The 18,077-nt window shown below is 35.8% G+C and overlaps 2 protein-coding genes across 8 annotated transcripts; one reads left to right on the forward strand and one right to left on the reverse strand.

Moving 5' to 3' along the window:
- Positions 1-575: 575 nt before the first annotated feature.
- LOC140763156 (photosynthetic NDH subunit of lumenal location 3, chloroplastic-like) lies at positions 576-3,458 on the forward strand. 4 transcript variants are annotated; one of them, XM_073101222.1, is made up of 3 exons: positions 576-675; positions 1,988-2,257; positions 3,107-3,458. In XM_073101222.1, exons 2-3 carry the CDS (start codon positions 2,015-2,017, stop codon positions 3,236-3,238), a joined length of 375 nt encoding a protein of 124 aa, XP_072957323.1. In that variant the 5' UTR covers positions 576-675; positions 1,988-2,014; the 3' UTR covers positions 3,239-3,458. The 4 variants fall into 4 exon arrangements, with proteins under 4 accessions (XP_072957323.1, XP_072957324.1, XP_072957325.1 ...); XM_073101223.1 differs by lacking the exon at positions 576-675 and adding an exon at positions 695-832; XM_073101224.1 differs by lacking the exon at positions 576-675 and adding an exon at positions 1,125-1,185.
- A 714-nt stretch (positions 3,459-4,172) lies between these two features.
- On the reverse strand, positions 4,173-12,625 carry LOC140763479 (uncharacterized). 4 transcript variants are annotated; one of them, XM_073101685.1, is made up of 9 exons: positions 12,190-12,625; positions 11,145-11,759; positions 10,451-10,550; positions 9,595-9,660; positions 8,965-9,082; positions 6,624-6,712; positions 5,238-5,299; positions 5,049-5,148; positions 4,173-4,770 (listed from the first exon to the last, which is right to left on the reverse strand). In XM_073101685.1, the coding sequence occupies exons 2-9, from the start codon at positions 11,468-11,470 to the stop codon at positions 4,720-4,722; spliced, it is 912 nt and encodes a 303-aa protein (XP_072957786.1). In that variant the 5' UTR covers positions 11,471-11,759; positions 12,190-12,625; the 3' UTR covers positions 4,173-4,719. The 4 variants fall into 4 exon arrangements, with proteins under 4 accessions (XP_072957786.1, XP_072957784.1, XP_072957783.1 ...); XM_073101683.1 differs by having other exon boundaries at positions 9,595-9,663; positions 11,145-11,680; positions 12,190-12,621; XM_073101682.1 differs by having other exon boundaries at positions 9,595-9,663; positions 12,190-12,621.
- Positions 12,626-18,077: the final 5,452 nt, after the last annotated feature.

Here is an 18,077-nt window from a genome sequence, read left to right on the forward strand (position 1 = left end):
AAATTGGTAAAAGGTACAGTGTGATCCATAAAGATAGTGGCTATTAATTAAGCCAGGTTTATGAATGCCATTTTAATCATCGATAATATTACAAAAGGCATTTTCGTTTTCAATCGTTTCCTTCAACCTTCTCTTCATATCCTATAAAAAGCAGTTGATTAACAGGAATTTGTACGTATCCCGGAGTAAGCCTATAATTCACCATTAAATAGTTGAAATCATCAGGCAATATGTTACAGCTTTACCTCCGGGTACATTGTAAGTTTCTCGGTCACCAACGATAATTACGGGATAAACGTGAGGTTTCGGGAGCTTTCTTGCTACTGTTTTGCTACGACAGATAGACCGAGTCACCTCTTTGAAAGCCATAGGATATCCATAATGGCTAAATGAAGAGCTCCCTAATAAATTAATAGCTTCCAATTAGCATAAGCTTATCTTTCTCTAGTATATAGATGGGTATTTTAGCATACATATAATACCGTATAAATATCTAATCTTATATAATAACGTATATGGTTATTTTTTAAATTTATAGTTGGTAAAGCAAACGGAGCATTGTACAATTCCTGCTATTTATACGGTTTGCTCCGAGACAGAATGATAATAAGAAAAACAATAGTGAATCCTCTGACGAAGGTATCCAATTTGGTGGGATCCTTTGCAAGAACCAAAGTGAGTCTCATCTATTACTTTTCTTGCAGGCATCTGTTATTCTCCTTTCAGCTTGGTTCTCCTTTTCCTTTTTGCCTTTTTCGCTATTAGATCAAAGTTTCTTGTTCTCTTCCTTTACATGGAAGATATTATTAGTGCATGGAAGATCTAATTTGAGGTGGGTTTGGTATTAAACTAGAGAAATCTGTGATGGGTGTTCTTCTCTTTGATGAGGTAGTAGTGGGTTGAGACGTGATCCCATGATCTCATGTTATTCTTTTAGTTTATATGTTAATTGAGAGGTAATGAGCTTCTACATCCTTGCATGTCCTCCTCTGAGGACAAAAAATAAAAATTAAAAAAAAAAATCCTGTTTTATTGCTTTTACTAAATGATTTTAGCCAAAAGATTTTGGAAACTTAGGGGCAGTGTCGTCATTTTATTAAGGAATTTAAGGGTGAGAGGCATAGATGCAAAGAATGGGAAAGAAATAGGAGAATCATTTATTGGGGGAAGAAAGAACTTCAGATGGTATTCTTCCATCTTCTGAAGCACTTTAATTATCTTGCTTTTTTATATACTTTGTTACTGAATGTTCCTCTGCCTGCAATAGGAGTTGGGAAAAGTTCATCAACTATTGTTCTTTCTCTGTTAAACCAAATCTTTTTATTTTTAAAGTAATGGCCCTCTTCTACAACATCTGTTCTTGTCTAATCATAGATCTCATTTTCTTTATGGGAATGATTCATTTTTCAGGCATTGATTGAATGATTGAGCTTCCCACACCATTCCATAAGCTGTTTATTTATATTCAATGCTTATGTTTCACTCACAAGCTGACCCATATAAGGGTTAGGAATGTAATTTCATGAATATAAGAAGATTTCAAGTTTTACCAATATGATGAGAATTGAAATGATCCTTTTCTCCCCATCCAAGTCTCTGACCTGCTCTTCCCCTGGAATCTCATGGTTAGAAGTGGCTAGAGCATGAGCACCTCATAGTTTTCTCTTCTATTTTGATGGTTTCCTATTTTGCTTCCCATTTCTTTATTTTCTGGTTACATGAGGCCAGCACACAGCTCATCCTTTCCCTATTTTGGATTTTATATGTTGACCAATTTACCCCTTTTGTGTTGCTCTCTCTAATGCATTAGGTGCCATCTGTTACTTCTGAACAAATGCTAAGAATCAGTTTGCCTTCTCCCTTCTTGTGTTCTTTCCCTTTTGTCTTCTGATCTGAACCTAGGTACAGAGTTTTAGTCTTGTTAATGAACCTTCTCAATTTCCTTTGAGTTGGATCGTCACAGTTGGCTTTCTTTATTTTTATCTAGAAATAGGCACACAAGGAAGCAAGAGCAATGGAAGGGATGCAGTGGAAGGGGTGCGTTTGTCGAATAAGGAAGTGCATGTTCGACTTTATATCGATGGAGGATGATCTGATTGACGACGATGAGGATTCATGGGATCTAATTGGAAGAGAACTCCGTCTCAAGGCCACCTTCTTGTATTGTGATCTCAACCAGGTTATTTCAAATGCAAGAGATGCAGATAAAAAGTCTCTCACTGACCTAGCCAACAAGCTCTTCTACTTCATGGAAGAGGTAACAATGCATTTCTCTCTCTTCTTGCAAGTAAAACTGTAAATTCTTTTTTTACTCTATGAAAATCACAAGATAGAAAAGAAAAACTGTTGGCATTTCATATTTTGGAAATGTTCTAGTCTTCTCTTTCACATATTAAATACATGCACCAATTGGAGTTATTTATCGCAGTCAATGTTTACTAAGTACTTCTAGCAACTTGAATCAGTAATTTAAGGATCAGTAGATACTAGATAGTTGGCTTTTATCTAATTCAATTTCTTGAATGGGGTGGATGTAAATATGTAGTCCCAATTAATAGTGTCCTGATGATGCTATTCTAATTGAGGTCTGATCCCCAATCTTTTCTCAATAAATAAATAAATAAACAAACAAATAGTATCCTTCAGATACTTTTGTTTATTTATCATTGTTAATTACTGTTTCATGAAGCACCAAATTATCAGTAAGATCAAATTAACGGTAAGAATCCTAGAGGGGGCCTTTGGACCTCCTTGTTCTTTTTGTTCAAGTCAACTTGGAGCAGCCTACAAAGACCAGCCAAAGCTTTTCTATTCAGAAACTTAAAGCATATCTTCTGTCTGTAGAGTGGTTAGGTGCTTTTAATTGGACTTAGGCACAAGTCAACTGCATACAATCTTCTCATAAACTATGAGGATATCCTTTGTTAAGTTTGATATATTCTTGGTAACAACTCATCTTAGTGTGATTGCCGAGATATTCGCTATTTTATCAATACATCTGTATGTGACGTTACAAGCCGATGAATCAAGCTGCTCATCGACCTTGTTATTTTATCATGATAAATCTGCCTTCATTTGACTATGTTGGTTTAATTTTGATTTACAGCTGCACTGTGCGGTCAAGAGTCGAAGCATTGCTCTAACGCAGGTTTGCTACAGCGATACGACTCATGTTCTTCAGGAAGTGATGGCTGCTCTCCTGCGTTCTGCTGATATGGGAAAGGAAGAGGAAAAATGAAGTATCTCGTTAGCTGCATGTTTTCTTGACAGAAAAAGAAGCTATGGGCCAAACTTCATGTGAAATACCTTGGTAGCTAATATGTAAATAGCTTAATTGGGGGCTCAGAATTGAACAAAAGAGGGAATTGTTTACCCTTTTATGCTCACAATCTTGTCCTTTTCCCCTGTACATCTCAAAGGTGGTTGATAATTTAATCCTACCATGGCATCAAGTTGGATATTTGAGTGTAACATATGAAAACAGAGTGGGCTGTGACTCGGCTAGAAGGTACTCCAATGTGACAGTAGCACCTCAGATAGCTTGCAATTAAAACTTTTCGTTAATACCCTTTCTCATCAAGTTAATCCATAATTAGATTTAGTATGAAAACAGTTCACATCTTCATATTTAATAATACCAAAAATTGCCCTTTTAAACTATCTATTGCAATCTCAAGAATCATATATGATGCTTGGGGACTACTGAAGATAATTTATGGCAAACGGCTAAAAGGTGTCCTATCCGAAGCTGTTGTTCGCTTTCAACTTAGATTTGTCATTCTAGACTTGAAGAAGCAGAGGATGAAATAAAGACTGATGTACTCTCATATATTTAAAGTCATGGTAAGGTAGCTCTCTTCAATCTCTTCAATGATGTCTTCTTCTATGTAAGCTGTCCTTCCATCAATAAAAGTCTGCAGTCTATACAATAAATTCAAAGAAAATTACGATTTTTTTTTAACAAGATATTTCTGGGTGTGTTTGTTTCTGAATCCTGTTGCATTCTGATGATGTTGCAAGAGAGGACAGCATTTGAGTATAAGAATGGTCTGACAGAATAATAAGAACTATTGGTGAGATTCTCACTAGAATCTCATAGGCTACAATGTTCAAATTCATCAAGAACAAGGAAGAAATATTGTAGAGTGGAATAAAAAAGGAAGACAGACAGAACCAGGAGAAATACTAATTGCATAGCAGATATATCAACAGATATATCGTTCACAAGTAATTTGGTTTTAGGACTAGAACTTTATAAACTACAACTCTGTCCTGAGGAAAAAGGACATCATGTAAAAGTAAAAGAATCATTTATCTGCCAGAACCTAACAGTGTAGTTGAAGTACCCACTCTATGAACTATGAACTATGAAGCATCTACAGAGAGGCTTTAGAGAAAAGCACAGCAGGCCTCCTCTGGTTATACGCAAAGCATACTTGATTGCCACAATTTTAGTCAGCTCCTTGGTCTCCTCCTTCAAGATGGAATTTTTGAACTCTTCTTGAAGGGCCAGAAAAACGAGGACATTCCGATGCATGACGCTCCTGCCGACGTGTATTCCAGAGTGAGAGAACCAGAAAGCGAGAGAGATATAGATAGATGTATGCCAGTGGAGTTGTTTCTGTAACTCTCAGTGTTACCACATGTGACACCCTCTATTTGTACATTCACAGATGAAGATTGTGTAATTACAAAGTACCACTCTCTTCCCACATTAAATCACCAGCATCTTGGTTCGTCCTTCGGATGACTGCTGCCAGGTGCATGAGCCTTCAAAAGGTAACGGACATCAAAAATAAATCGGAGAAAGTTGGTACTTCAAGATAATATCACTGAGAAAATGAAATAGGGTTAACAAGTCAACAAAATATACTGATTTCAAAAGGAGCATCATCAAACAATTTTGTCTATATGCTGTATGGTCAAGAAAGTTCAGCTTTATGAAGTGTGTTCTGTTCATTACTCTTAGATCAATAAGAACTGACCAACATATGGAATCAAACAGAGTAATATTGAAGAAAGCAGAACAGAAAACAAACAGGACTTACCATTGGGGTACTGATCATTAAGGAATCAACAAGTTTCTCATTCATTGTGACAGGCAAAGGAGGCATTCTACTCATAATACCAGGCATTTGACTCATGCTGCTTTAAAAAAAAAAACAAAAAAAATTGTTTAGAATTACATGAATACCAATCGACTATTCATTATCATAACTTGTAGAATAATGGTTTACCCATCCAGAGTAGCCGTGATATTGTTTCTCACACGATTGAAGAGATCAATGTTGTTAAGTACCTGGCAAAAAAAATGAAAGGTCTAAAGTGGAAATCACAAACTAAGTATATATTTTTTACTGAAAACCAACATCAAAGTGCCAAGAAATTAAGAACATAGAAAGAGAGAATCAAGTTGACATGATATCTCCGAAAATATTTGTCTTCAAAGAAAAATAAATCATCGCACCAGATACTTAAGATTTATCAGTAAATGAGATAGAAACCAGAAAGTGGTGCAAGAACCACTCTACTCACAAGCAAATCTATTGGATGTACTAGTAAATGTTTTTAATTTCACAATTCACATGATAATGAGAATTTCTGTATCTTTGACCGCTTGCCCTTCCTAAAAGGTTTTCAATTCTCCATTCCATAAGGCATTGTTTGATTTGAGACTAAGCCTTGAACTCGATTAGTTAGTTTTATTTCTTAGTTTTGATTTTCTAGAGAGTAAACTTAATTAGACATGAAAAAGATAAAAGTATGTTTGGTTACTAAACCAAGTTAGAAGTCCCTTAAGTTCAAAAGAGTCCCTAAACTCAAAGAAAATATTGTTTTTATAGAAAAAGTGGACTAGAAATGTCAAACCTCCTTTTAATTATTTATAGCATTGTACTTTACCTTCTTGAATCTTGGCTTTCAATTTAGACACTTTGATTTCCAATGCAGAACTTGGACCATTAAGATTTTCCTGTTTCTCAAGGTTCTTGGTCTTATCTTGATTTTCAGAAAGTCTTTAATTTTTTGAAAAACTTTCTCAATTTTTTCACATATGATGAACTCAATCCCAGTCAGCACTGTGGCTAAATACATAACCAAACATCTAAAAAGAACACAATTTTCTGTTTAATGGTTCCCTGGACTGTTGTATGCGGAGATACGAGATAATCTCAAACACTACTTGACTGTAGAGTGACAAGGAGATATGAGATAATCTCAAACACCATTTGACCGTAGAGTGACAAAGTCATCATATAGAAGTAATCAAGGGAAAATTGGTTAAAACAATGTCAACAAACAAACATCCACAAGAGTTTCATTAACAGGAAAAGATAACCTTACTAAAACTGTGGAATGGAAATTGAGAACTAGAGCAAAATAAGACAGTTGAAATTTTCAGTGTCATATATATATATATATATGTGTAGAAGACCACTAAAGCATCACTACCTGATCCTTCATATGCTTGTAATGGAAAAGCACAACTTTATCTATTTTTATTAGATAGAGAGTTGATTTCTGCCAGTGTATCTAGATATTAGATGACTGCAAGAATAATAGAGAACATAAGAGTGTACAGCACATCTCAAACCAAAGTAGAGTGAAGAAGCAAAGATACAAACCTGGAAAGTTTCAAGATTTGCTGAAATCTGATTAATAAGTTGGGAGTTTTCTTCTAATAGATGCCATGTTGCACTGTCAATCACTGGGGCTACAAGAATAAAGAGAAGAAAACATTCATGGTAGAGACAAGCTAATGAAATACAATGGGGAAAACAAATTAGTTCAATCAGAGAATCTCTCCTATGAATGAATTCCTGTTAACTAAAACAAGGAAAGCCCATTCAGCTAAAGGAAATAGAAATTTATCAAACCAACAGTTAAGCAAAATGAGAATATGAGAACTCCTAAAATATTTCCAATTTAATAATATAAACTAATAATTCATACTTTTGGTGAAATACACATATACAAGGAAAGGGCTCTGATGAATATCACCCCCAAATGATGGGTAAAAGAGGTAAAGAAAGATGGACAAGTTGTTATAGACAAAAATTGGCACTCATCAACTTCCAAAAGAAAGAAAAATGTCAATTAAAAAAGGGCAAGATGGACAGAGAGAGATGCATCACTGATAACATCACCATCCAATATATACTTAATTGTAATAAAAAATAAAGATAACATAACAAGAAACATTTGGTGGACATTCAATTGAGATTCAACCAATAACTATCTAAATATGTGATCTTCAAGAAAAAAGATACTATATAAGTCAACTGAAATCCTAGTTCTTACCAATAAAAATGCTTGAAATTCTTCTTAATTTAATTAACAAGTTGTCAGCTATAGTCTATCTAGCTTAGTTTAGTTATATCCAACTTCCGTCCACTATATCATTTACTAAAAGAGGAGACCAGACCTATAAGGAGGAAGTAAAGCACATAGCATGGAGGGTTGATCCTGAAAACAACATGAAGAGCACCATTGCAATTGTCATGAATCATGACCAATTATTAGATATTCAGTTCAATGCAAGAAATAAATTATGGTGTCCAACTTCTACTTTGAAAAGCATCTCTTCCTTATATTTTCTTTGTACACTACTCTCATGGTGAAGTAGAAGGTATATTCTCAGGGAACTCAGCAAAGTACCATATATGTTACAAGCCTACAAGACAACAACAACCATTACCATGGCAACAACAGAGCTTTATGTAAGTATAACTCAGGCTGGCTTTACCATGCATGCAGTTCCATTCACAACATTTAATCCGTTCTTAATCCAATTACAGTCAAAACTGAGAATTGCCTCATTATGTGTACAATTAGGTTGTTTGAATATGAAATCTGTTGGGTAACACACCATGTTGATGGCAACAAAAGGCATTCTCATGAATAAAATTGGGTTAATTTCCTAGTTAAAATTTCTATGTAAATCACCTCTTCTTGTTCATGGTACTGTAGAATTGATGTCCTACATGTGAGAAATACAAATAGCAAGGATTAGGAAAGTTCATGTACGATTAAATTCAATTTTGAAAAAGTAAAACTAATACAGTTCCCTCCATATCATAAAACATTTTGCTGAATCACCACGCTCAATGAGTTGAACACAATTAAATATAAAGAAAAAAAATGTAGAAAACTTGGTTTTGGAATTATAAGGGGAATGACTGAGTATTCTGTTTTTTCAAGGCTCTACCCTTTTCTTACAATGAGAATCCAATTCATGTCCACAATAAAAAAAATCATCTCCGCATGGAAGGCCATTCTGAAACGCTGGCAATCTTTTTCTCATATATATTCTGAACAAGAACTTGTACACTAGATAACCTAATATAGTTAAGAATGATGTAGATGATATAGTCCAGGTATAATGCATACCCTATTAAGGAATAGGGTCATTACTGAAACAACCATTGCTTGTTTAAAAAGAAAAAGATTGCCATCAGAATTTACAAAAACGTTGACCACTGAGCTACTATATCCTCTTTATTCTTCCCACTTTCACTTTGTTCAGTATGTTCAATTCATAATTGTACTCGTCAATCTCTTCACAAGAAAACATCCAAAATAAATTCGAAAGAGTAATCTGTAAATCCACAGTAGACTTACCACAAACTCATCTAACTAAGACATAACATCTATATTGTGGCAAATGGTTATAACCCTGCCAATCTTGAGAACCAACCTGAACTAAAAGAGGCAATTTACTTCTCATAATTAAGTTTTGGACGTCCATTTACCATACAAGAGAATATGATTCATATTTATAAGATAAAACACTAGTAACTACACCAAGTTACATAACATCATACTTGTACATGAAGTTCAAAGAAAGAACACTTTCAAAAATAAGATCAAGTGAAAATGATACGAACAAGAGAAAAAATAAGTATCAATGCTAAACCTAAATTAAGAATTATCCCAACTGAATAATTCCAAGAATGATTGACAGACCTTCATGTGCAAATTGATTGTTGTGGTTCACGTTAGGCATCATGACTGAATAGGAACCCTTATTTCTTTGCTGCAGTTGATGATTATTGATCCACAATGAAGAATCTGTGGTTATTTCCTGAAGAACAGCATCCATCATTAAAATAATGAATATCATTCACCAAACTAATTAGGTATGTCAGACCTTTCAACATACGAAGCCACATCAATCCTTTCAACAAATGTACGTAGTTCTTTGTTAGATGACTTAAGAGTATAATCTATGTATCTTTGGGTCCAAAAATTAAGTATAATACTTCTTTCACAGTAGTTATCACCTAGAAGAAATTATCATGCATGTGATCTTTTGGCAAAAAACAGAATTGCATCAAATATCACATATAAATTCCTTGTGCAAATGTTTAACAATTAAAATAATTCAGAATAGTCTTTTTTTCCTCACAGAAAACTTGGAAAAGAACTAAGAATAGGATAATACAGTGACAGATAGACCTCATGGAAAAATCAAAAGATAGCTGCATAAAACTTGAACAACTGTGTGGGAGAAGTTCAACAAAAATATCCACTGCAAGTAATATAAAAAAAAAATCCAAACCTTAAAAAGTTTGTGGAAGAGAAAAGAACTGTTACCTTCCCATCTTTTAACTTCTTTCCTGCATAATATTCTTCATGTTTTCGCCTTTTACCATTTTCCTTCTTCTATAAGGAAAACCAGAATTAGACCACAATTACAAGTATCACTAGCAAAGTAAGCAGTAGCAAATTTTACTATGTTCAACTCTATGTATTCCTCTATCTGTAGTTTGTGCTTCAAAAGGGATCTGATGTGACCAAGAAAATAGAAATAAAAACAATTCATGTGCAGTCACAAAATAAAGATAACAGAATCCCTCATCTGGTTTCTCCACATATAAAGAATTAACATATACAACCAAACATTGAAGAATTAGGCTAAATCAATCAAACAATACTTCCCAATGATCATCATGAAAGACTTGTCTGAATTTCTGAAGAATTGTAAACCCAAAATAAGTTTGTACATCTCAGACATGATTCATACACAAGAATACCAGATCCCTCCACAACCTTTCAATTTAAATATGATTATGCCTTCAAATTTGGAGGAAAACACACAAAAGACTACTAATTCTAAACCATTTTCAAGTACCCACTAAAATTTTCTCATAGTAAGTAGAGCCATTACTTAATCAATGAACCAAGAGATAGATTCACTATGGACATTGTGCCATAGAAACAGAGAAAAACATACTGAAAAGCAAATAGACATCTAACTTTGCATAATAGACAAGCTACTCTAAGAGAAAAGGACAGATATATCATCTTTAGAAAACAATTGCAAAGAAAATAATTGATCAAATAATAGATGATAGTCAAATTCATAAAAATGGAAGAAAAAAAATAAAGACAATCCGTTTTATAGAAATAATCAGAGAAACTCCATTTGACTGACATGTGAAGTACTCACCATCATCCACTGGCACCTCATGGCAACATCCCTTACAGTCTTTTCAGGCAGTCTAGCTGCTATCTTGATATACTTCATGATGTTGGGCTCATTAGCAAATCTGAAAATTTCAGAGAACCAAGCAAGAGACAATGTAAACACGGTGATAATAGAGAGATATCCATAACAGATAAAAAATAGGAAAGATACTTTTATATATGCTAGCAAAAGAAACAAGTAATGCAACGGACAGGCATCCCTTCTATCACTCAGAACTATAATACAGGTAACTATACATGCAACAAATTGTAGAGAAATAAGCAATGAAATGGATATGCATCCTTTCTATCACACAAAATATAAAACTTCAATTATGTGCGACAAATAGTTGAAAAAGTAAGAAACATAGTCAGCTCACACAAACTCAAAAGGTTTACAAAGCATTCTCTTCAGAAATGAGACACCACAACAGGTATACATATATTATACAAATGAAACAGCATCGGAAAGGAACATCTTTTCACCATAAGGTCCAGATGGACCAGATTGCATCACAAATGAGACAATATTGAAAGTACCATATACAGATCTCAAAATAAGCAAGAGGAGGCATCAGAACTAAACAGGTATCTTCTATGTAACGAAAAGATATTCAACCATACATTAGAGTACAGGATTTCAGACATTTGGCATGATGAACAAGAAATTAACATACTTGTCAAGGCCATCCCTCAACACCGCTAGTTCTTGATAGGACCAATGCACCGCCAACGTTGACCCTTGCTTGACACCATGCACCGGCTCAATAAATCCATTGCTGGGAGAATTACATTGCTGAATCATCAATGCAGGGTTGTTCATCATCGCAGCATTCCCTGGTAGGACCAAACCAGGAATCCCGTTAACCTCACTAGAACTGCTTGTGCTCCCCGGAATGACTCCTGCACTGCTGTTGACCGCCCCAGACTGGAACGAAACCACGCGTTGATTGCAGAAGGACTGAGGGAAGACCCCAAAATTCATGTTATGATCTGCAGCCATCTGCACACCCGAAGAATTTCCCAACCAAGTAGACTTGGAAGTTTCTGGGAGTCTTGGACACCAAAAAGAAATACTCTTCTATGAACCTTCCGAACCTTGCATCACATCTGATAACGGAATCCTCGTATGATCTTGAAAACTTCCACTCCAGAGCTTCGAGAATTAAAGTAAGTGATCATTGCCTCCAACCAAAGTGTAACCAAAATTGCCCTAATAGTTCAAGATGGCAGAAGTCCAAAGGTAGAACTTGAATAGGCATCCAAATATGTAAGGTCTGTTCTTTCTAGTCCTAACAAAACAATAAAAAGAAAGTTCCACCATTAAAAATCTCCTTCGGAAAGGAAAAACAGAACAGCAACAAAAAAGAACACAATAGCGCAAAAACCAATCGAGATCACATTAAAGAAAATCAATCTTTCAGTTCAAACCAAACTCAACACGAAAGAAGTGCACAATCACGCGTACAAAACATCAAAATCACGTCCAAAAGACAATCCTTTCCGCTTCAAGCAAAATCCAATTCAACGTCACATTCAAAGATCAATCTTTTTCAGTTTCCACCAAAACTCAGTTCGAAATCACGGTCAAAAAGCAATCTTTTCCTGCTTCAACCAAAACCCAATTCGAAATCTCACATGAAAACGCAAAAAGTCCTAAAAGAAATATGTAAACTACTACAGATAACAAAAGCAAGCCAATTCAGAGGGAGGGATACAAACCGGGCAATCCCCGTAGTCCTCTTCTCAGATAGCAAACACCCAAAACTCCAATAAGATTCTTCTAGCTCTCTCTCTCTCTCTCTCTCTCTCTCTTCTTCTTCTTCTTCTTCTTCACCCACTTTTGTTCTGATGGTGCCGCCCACCTTTCTACTCTCCAATTGGAAGGAGAGAAAGGAAAAAGGAGTTCCGCACCCTTTTCAATAAGTAGTAATAACTAGAACGAACCGAGAAAGAGGAGAGATCTCTCGGAATTCAGCGAAATAGTGCGAGTCCCAATACGTCAGTTATTGTCGATCCTTCTTCAACTTTTTCCTTCTTTTCCTCTTAAATCGTCCGCAATTATGATTCTTTTACCCCCTTCCATCCGAAAACCCACCGAAACCCAGATCAAATGCTTCCCTTTTTTCAAAAAAAAAAATAAAGAGGTTATTAGTGTTTCGCCTTTTCTTTAAGTTTTTCGGATTTATAATCGCAAGTGGGTCGAGTGCCCATTCCTGTTCCACTATCAAATTCTCCTCCTCTGGCACCAGGTGATTCGACCCCGTTGCTTTAGGGAATTACGAGAGTACCATTTGGCGGCGAGAAATTTTTTAAGGTGCATCCTCTCCACCCACTCCTGATCGGAGTTATGAGTTTGTTAAACGAATCATAATGGTTAGGTTTTGAGAGTTCTTGAGGAATTGGGCTCCTTGCTTTCACTGCTTAGTTATGGGCTATTTGATGCGCTTTGATTCCTACACAGTTATTGATTAGCTAAAGGATGAAATCTACCATCAACTGCGAGAAAAAGAGAAGGAATCTCTCTTTAGATTGGATTACAGCTCTAGAGTACAACTTAAGCTGCAATTGGAGTTGTTCCCGATTGGTGGAGACCGTAAAATCTAGAATGAGCAAGAAGAGCATGCTTGCAAATGGATCAAGAAAAGTTGGTCATAATGAATTCTCCCACTCTCCCAGCAATGTGTCCTCTTTGATGTATAATATACTTAGTCCGCAATATTTCAAATAATTAGATTAAATAACTGAGTCAACTTTCCTAATGAAACCATTCGCAACAACAACACGTTAAATTCACTCATACCACACAAAACATAATTTTGCCGTCCCAAAAATATATCCTTTTCGCATATCTGTGTACACTTATGTTAATGATGAACTAAATTCGATCATCTGATGTCCAGTCTTCTCGGCATCAGGTTTATTAACTTGCCGACTCCTAAATTTTGCAAAAGAGAGAGCAGAAAAAAAAAAAGTTATGTCTATAGTGGGAGCTGACTTCAGTTCTGAGGAGGATCCAATCACTTAAATCTAAACTGCAAGCAACTAGGTGAAAATATATATATATATTCATAAAAGTAAGTTAAAAGTGTTATAAATGAATGAAAAGATTGGCCAAAATAGCAAATAAAAGAAGAACGTGCAAGCTCACGAATTGTACCTTTTTGAGAATAAATAATGTATTAATGTGTACTTCACCTATTTAATTATACACACCCAAACCTAAATACGATCTACATGGTTTAGCCCGGTAATTTCTAACTCTTTTAATAGCGGAAAAGGCGGTAAATTTACCTTTTCCTTTTTAATAAGATCCTATTATGTACGTGCATCTCGAGGCGCAGACCTTTATCCATATTACATCCAATCCTCACTAGCAACAATAATACACACCAAACGCCCGTACGACGTCGACGTCACCATTGTACCAGATCCGGCCGCCTAATACGACAGATCACGGCGCATCGCGCTATCGAAACGCTGCACGGCTTCGGTTCGTGCTAACCTGCGCCTCGTACGCGTGTCGACCATACGACCTCCCCACGTCATCCGGAGTCGCTCTTATTTTCGAAAGACGTGGGCGATTCGTGGAGGCGGGCAGCGCGGGTTCCAGAATCCAGCGCGTCAGGGGTGGGGTGGGGTGGGCCGTGGATTGGATAGTGGCAGGGTTGACCATCTACAGGTTGACTCGTGGCGGCCGCTGATTAGCTGAAATGGAGCGGCCGAGGCGGGGGGGGGGGGAGGGGGAAGGGGAAACGAAACGAAACGGAACGGAACGAATAGTTAGTGCGCCCCTTGGGCCCAATGGGAATAACGGCATGGGGGCCCACAAGATGTACTCAGATGTAAATTTTCTCAAAGAGTTTATTTTGAGAAGGGGTGGAATTTTGGGTGGAATTTTATGACGTGTCCTCTCTTCCTCCCTCCCTCCCTCCCTCTAGGTTAAGATAAAGACATATCTGTAGCTAGTCAGACTCCATGTTAATCTACTTGTTGGTAAAGGAAGAGCACCATGGTTAGAAGGGTCAAAACAAGTGCTATATATTTATAAGAGAAAGAGAGAGAGAGAGAGAGAGAGTAATTATAAGCCCCTAAGTCAGGGTTTATATCTGAATTGCCTTTCAGAGAAAAATGTCGTCCATAAGGCCCTAAGAGTGTTGATAATATATTTGCCTTGAGAAATATCTGTATAGACTCATCTGTGCATGGAGGGAGGGGGGGTTCCACCACCCACTTTGTTATTATCTTATGTTCCTTTCTCATAATAGTAATAATAGTAGTGTTTGATCTTCCCAAATACTTTGAACCAGTGCTGCTCACATCAAATATAAAATGGAAAATGTAGAGAGGAGTGAAGTATTGATTGATGTTTTGACCAATAATAAACACTGAAATGGATGATTGTAGATAAGCAGATATTTTGGAAGTATTTTCTCAGTCTATCTATCACAGTCGAATGAGAAACTTGTCAAACTTTACCACCATTGCCACTGTGATACTTGTTCCACTTGCAGTTGCTACTTCAAGTCTACAATGTAAGTGATTTGAGTTAGTATGTCAAAAGTAATAGAGTTAATAAGGAAGTTGGTTACCTGTTACAATCACCTGGAAGTGCCTGTTCTTAATTAAACTATTTATACTTCAGTATTCTATATTATCTATGAATTCCTAAATGTATAGTTATTTATCTTCCTAATGAGGGTTGGGTGATATTACCAATATTTACCTCATTTGGATAGAGTATATGCTTTTTCTTAAACCAGTTTAGATTCGCTAAATTGGTTTTATATCCAAACACCAGTTTAACATAAAATGAATTTATGGGCAACCTATTTAAACTTATTCTTCTCTCTCATCTAACTATTTCACATTTACAAACAAAATCTAATTACCAGTTTTCCCTTGGAAAGATTTCATTTGAATCAACTATTATTTCAATTCTTCTCTCCCTCTCCCTCTCCCTCTCTCCTCTCTCATCGTATCACCATATGTACTATTGTTTATATGAGCCTAAATTTCTATATCAAGATGGTTGCTTGTGGAAACTTTATGGTGCCTCAGTTAAGAATAAAAGTTCGGGAATTCTCATACAATATAAATCTCTCTAACCATGTGAGTACGTCCCATTAGCCATATTGTTGCAAAACATTGTTATGAGAATTGCGAGGACGTAACTATCTATCTAGGCTCAGCTTTTATTTTCAAAATAATTATCTATATAGTAACCTACACACTGGATAATGTGAGTTTTAATGAACACCATGATTCACACTCTTGTGTCATGGCAATAGAGCTAGACTTTGGTTGGTCTCCAGATTTACCGAAGAGTGGTTAGAACTCCATCATTGGATCTCGATCCAAATTGCAGAAAAGTACAATAGTAGTATTAGAAGTTCAGAATGCGATTCCATTTCAAGGCAGTGCTGGTCACCACTATCCACCACTTGCCTCCCATGACATCGAAGGGTTCATCACACCATTAGAATCATGGATTTGGACCCACCCAAGACCCCCAAACGCAAGAAATGTCACACATGTTGTTTTCTTGGCACATAATGAATGAACCCAGTGATGCAGCTTTCAGTGAGATGGTGAGTGGCACTTCCAAGCACTGAGAGGAACAAGCTTGCCTGAGAGTGACCAACGTAATTTATTTCCCCAGATGCAAGAATTTGACTAGAGATCTCACAATGATGAGACCTGGTTGGAGAAGGATGTATGTGGTTCTAGCTAGGTCTTGTAGCAGAATAAAAACAATGCATATTTTTGGAAGTAAACTGACGATGACTGAAAGCCATCAGCATCAGATGAATGTTGACTACCTCGTTATTATATCTCTTCGAAACCTACCTATCATTTTGTTTTTGTTTTTTTATGTGTCTTCTTCTAAGCCCATTTTGATTTCAGGATCAAAGGGGCGGAATAAGGGATAACTCCTCCCTTATACTTGGGATAAATGGTCGTCTTTATTTTCTAATCATCGACGATTATATACGACAGGTGCAGCAGTACTTTTGTGAGATAAGGAAGAACAAGATAAAGGTGGATATATATACTTCTATTAACCTCTCAAGCAACACTCAACTACTCTGAACTTTGTAACTCTTCCGTTTAGTTACTAAAGTCTGAGATGTTAACCTTCAGCATCATTTGCCAAACTAATGATGTCACACTCCATTTATCTAACTTGATGATTCATCTCTTAGTCCCATTGCAAATAAAACAAATAAAAAACTGAGCTAAAAAAAGATTTTGGATTTCAATTAGTCTAGTGTAAGTTTAAAAGTGATTAGCATTGGAAAACACTATAGCTTTGATTTCCACTTTCAGTGTCCACCTGAAATGCTTCTGGCATGGAGAGAGAGCTTGTATCTTTAAAGCGTACTAATATGATATCCAACTTTATTCGTTCAAAAGCTACCTAAAATTGGATCCCCAGTTGCACTACCAATAGTATCATATGACGCAATAGAATCTAAATTGCTCATATCGATCATCCAAAGGGTCACATTTTGGCAAAAGAACTTCAAATGATTCCTTCTAAAAGCTAACATGGATGGCTAAAACCACTCATGGAGATTCCATAAATTGCAAAGTTATCATCTTAGTGCCATTGCAACTATGAGCGATAGTGCATGCTGCTTATTATAATTAGTTGAAGCGTGGAAGGAGATGTGGAGCAGCTTTAACTAATGGTTTACTTTCTAATGACAAATACAACATGGGTGGAATCCTAATGCATCATAAAGGTGTCCGTATAAAATGGCAGACAGGTTTAAGACTAGCAACTAAGGTACCAACATCAGCAGTACAAATTTGTGCAGATATAAAGATTCAATCTCTCTGTTTACTAGACTATGTTATTGTGTATATTGAACATATATAGTGAAACTTTCTTATGACTAAATCTTCTCGTTTTAGAATTTGTGATTCTCCACTATGTCCAACAAGGTCAACCTGTTTTTCTCAACAAAAAAAAAAAAAAAAAAAAAGCTAAGGCCAACCTATTCTCCTTTAAAGGTTTGCATTCAAGTTGTTAAATCAGTATCGTTGGAATTTGTACATGATACATTCAACCTGAGCTCCATTAAAAATTTGAGAACTATCTCATCAGCCAAGATAATTCTGAGTATTTGATAAATTTGGTTTAATCCAATGTATTCTAACAAGTTGTGTAACTAAGAGTAAATTACAAATTACCTATAATTACGCCGAAAATTAAACTACTCCTCTAAATTTTCATTTGTATTACTTTGTCACTTGTAATCCAAACTAATATAAAATCATTATATTTTTTTTTTCCAACCTTAACGAAAAAGTAAATTTTTTTTTTGTTTAAGAAAAAATATCCTGAGAATTTTCTCCTCAAAATAGACATCCAAATATTAGAATTGTTTTCTCCCTCTATTAAATCTATTCACCTTATCCCATTAGTCAAACTTATAATAAGTACATTTTCTTCCTCTTCTATCCTCTCGTACCTAAGATTACAAACTTCAATCTTAGTTATCATCTCCAAACAGATTATCTCTCCATCTTAGAAACAGTTGCACAAACAATGATATAAGTTACTATCAAGAGAGTAATAAGTAAATTGATGGTGATACAAA

This window comes from Typha angustifolia, chromosome 7 (assembly GCF_048772165.1).
Source record: "Typha angustifolia cultivar Huaian chromosome 7, ASM4877216v1, whole genome shotgun sequence".
NCBI classification, from domain to species: domain Eukaryota; kingdom Viridiplantae; phylum Streptophyta; class Magnoliopsida; order Poales; family Typhaceae; genus Typha; species Typha angustifolia.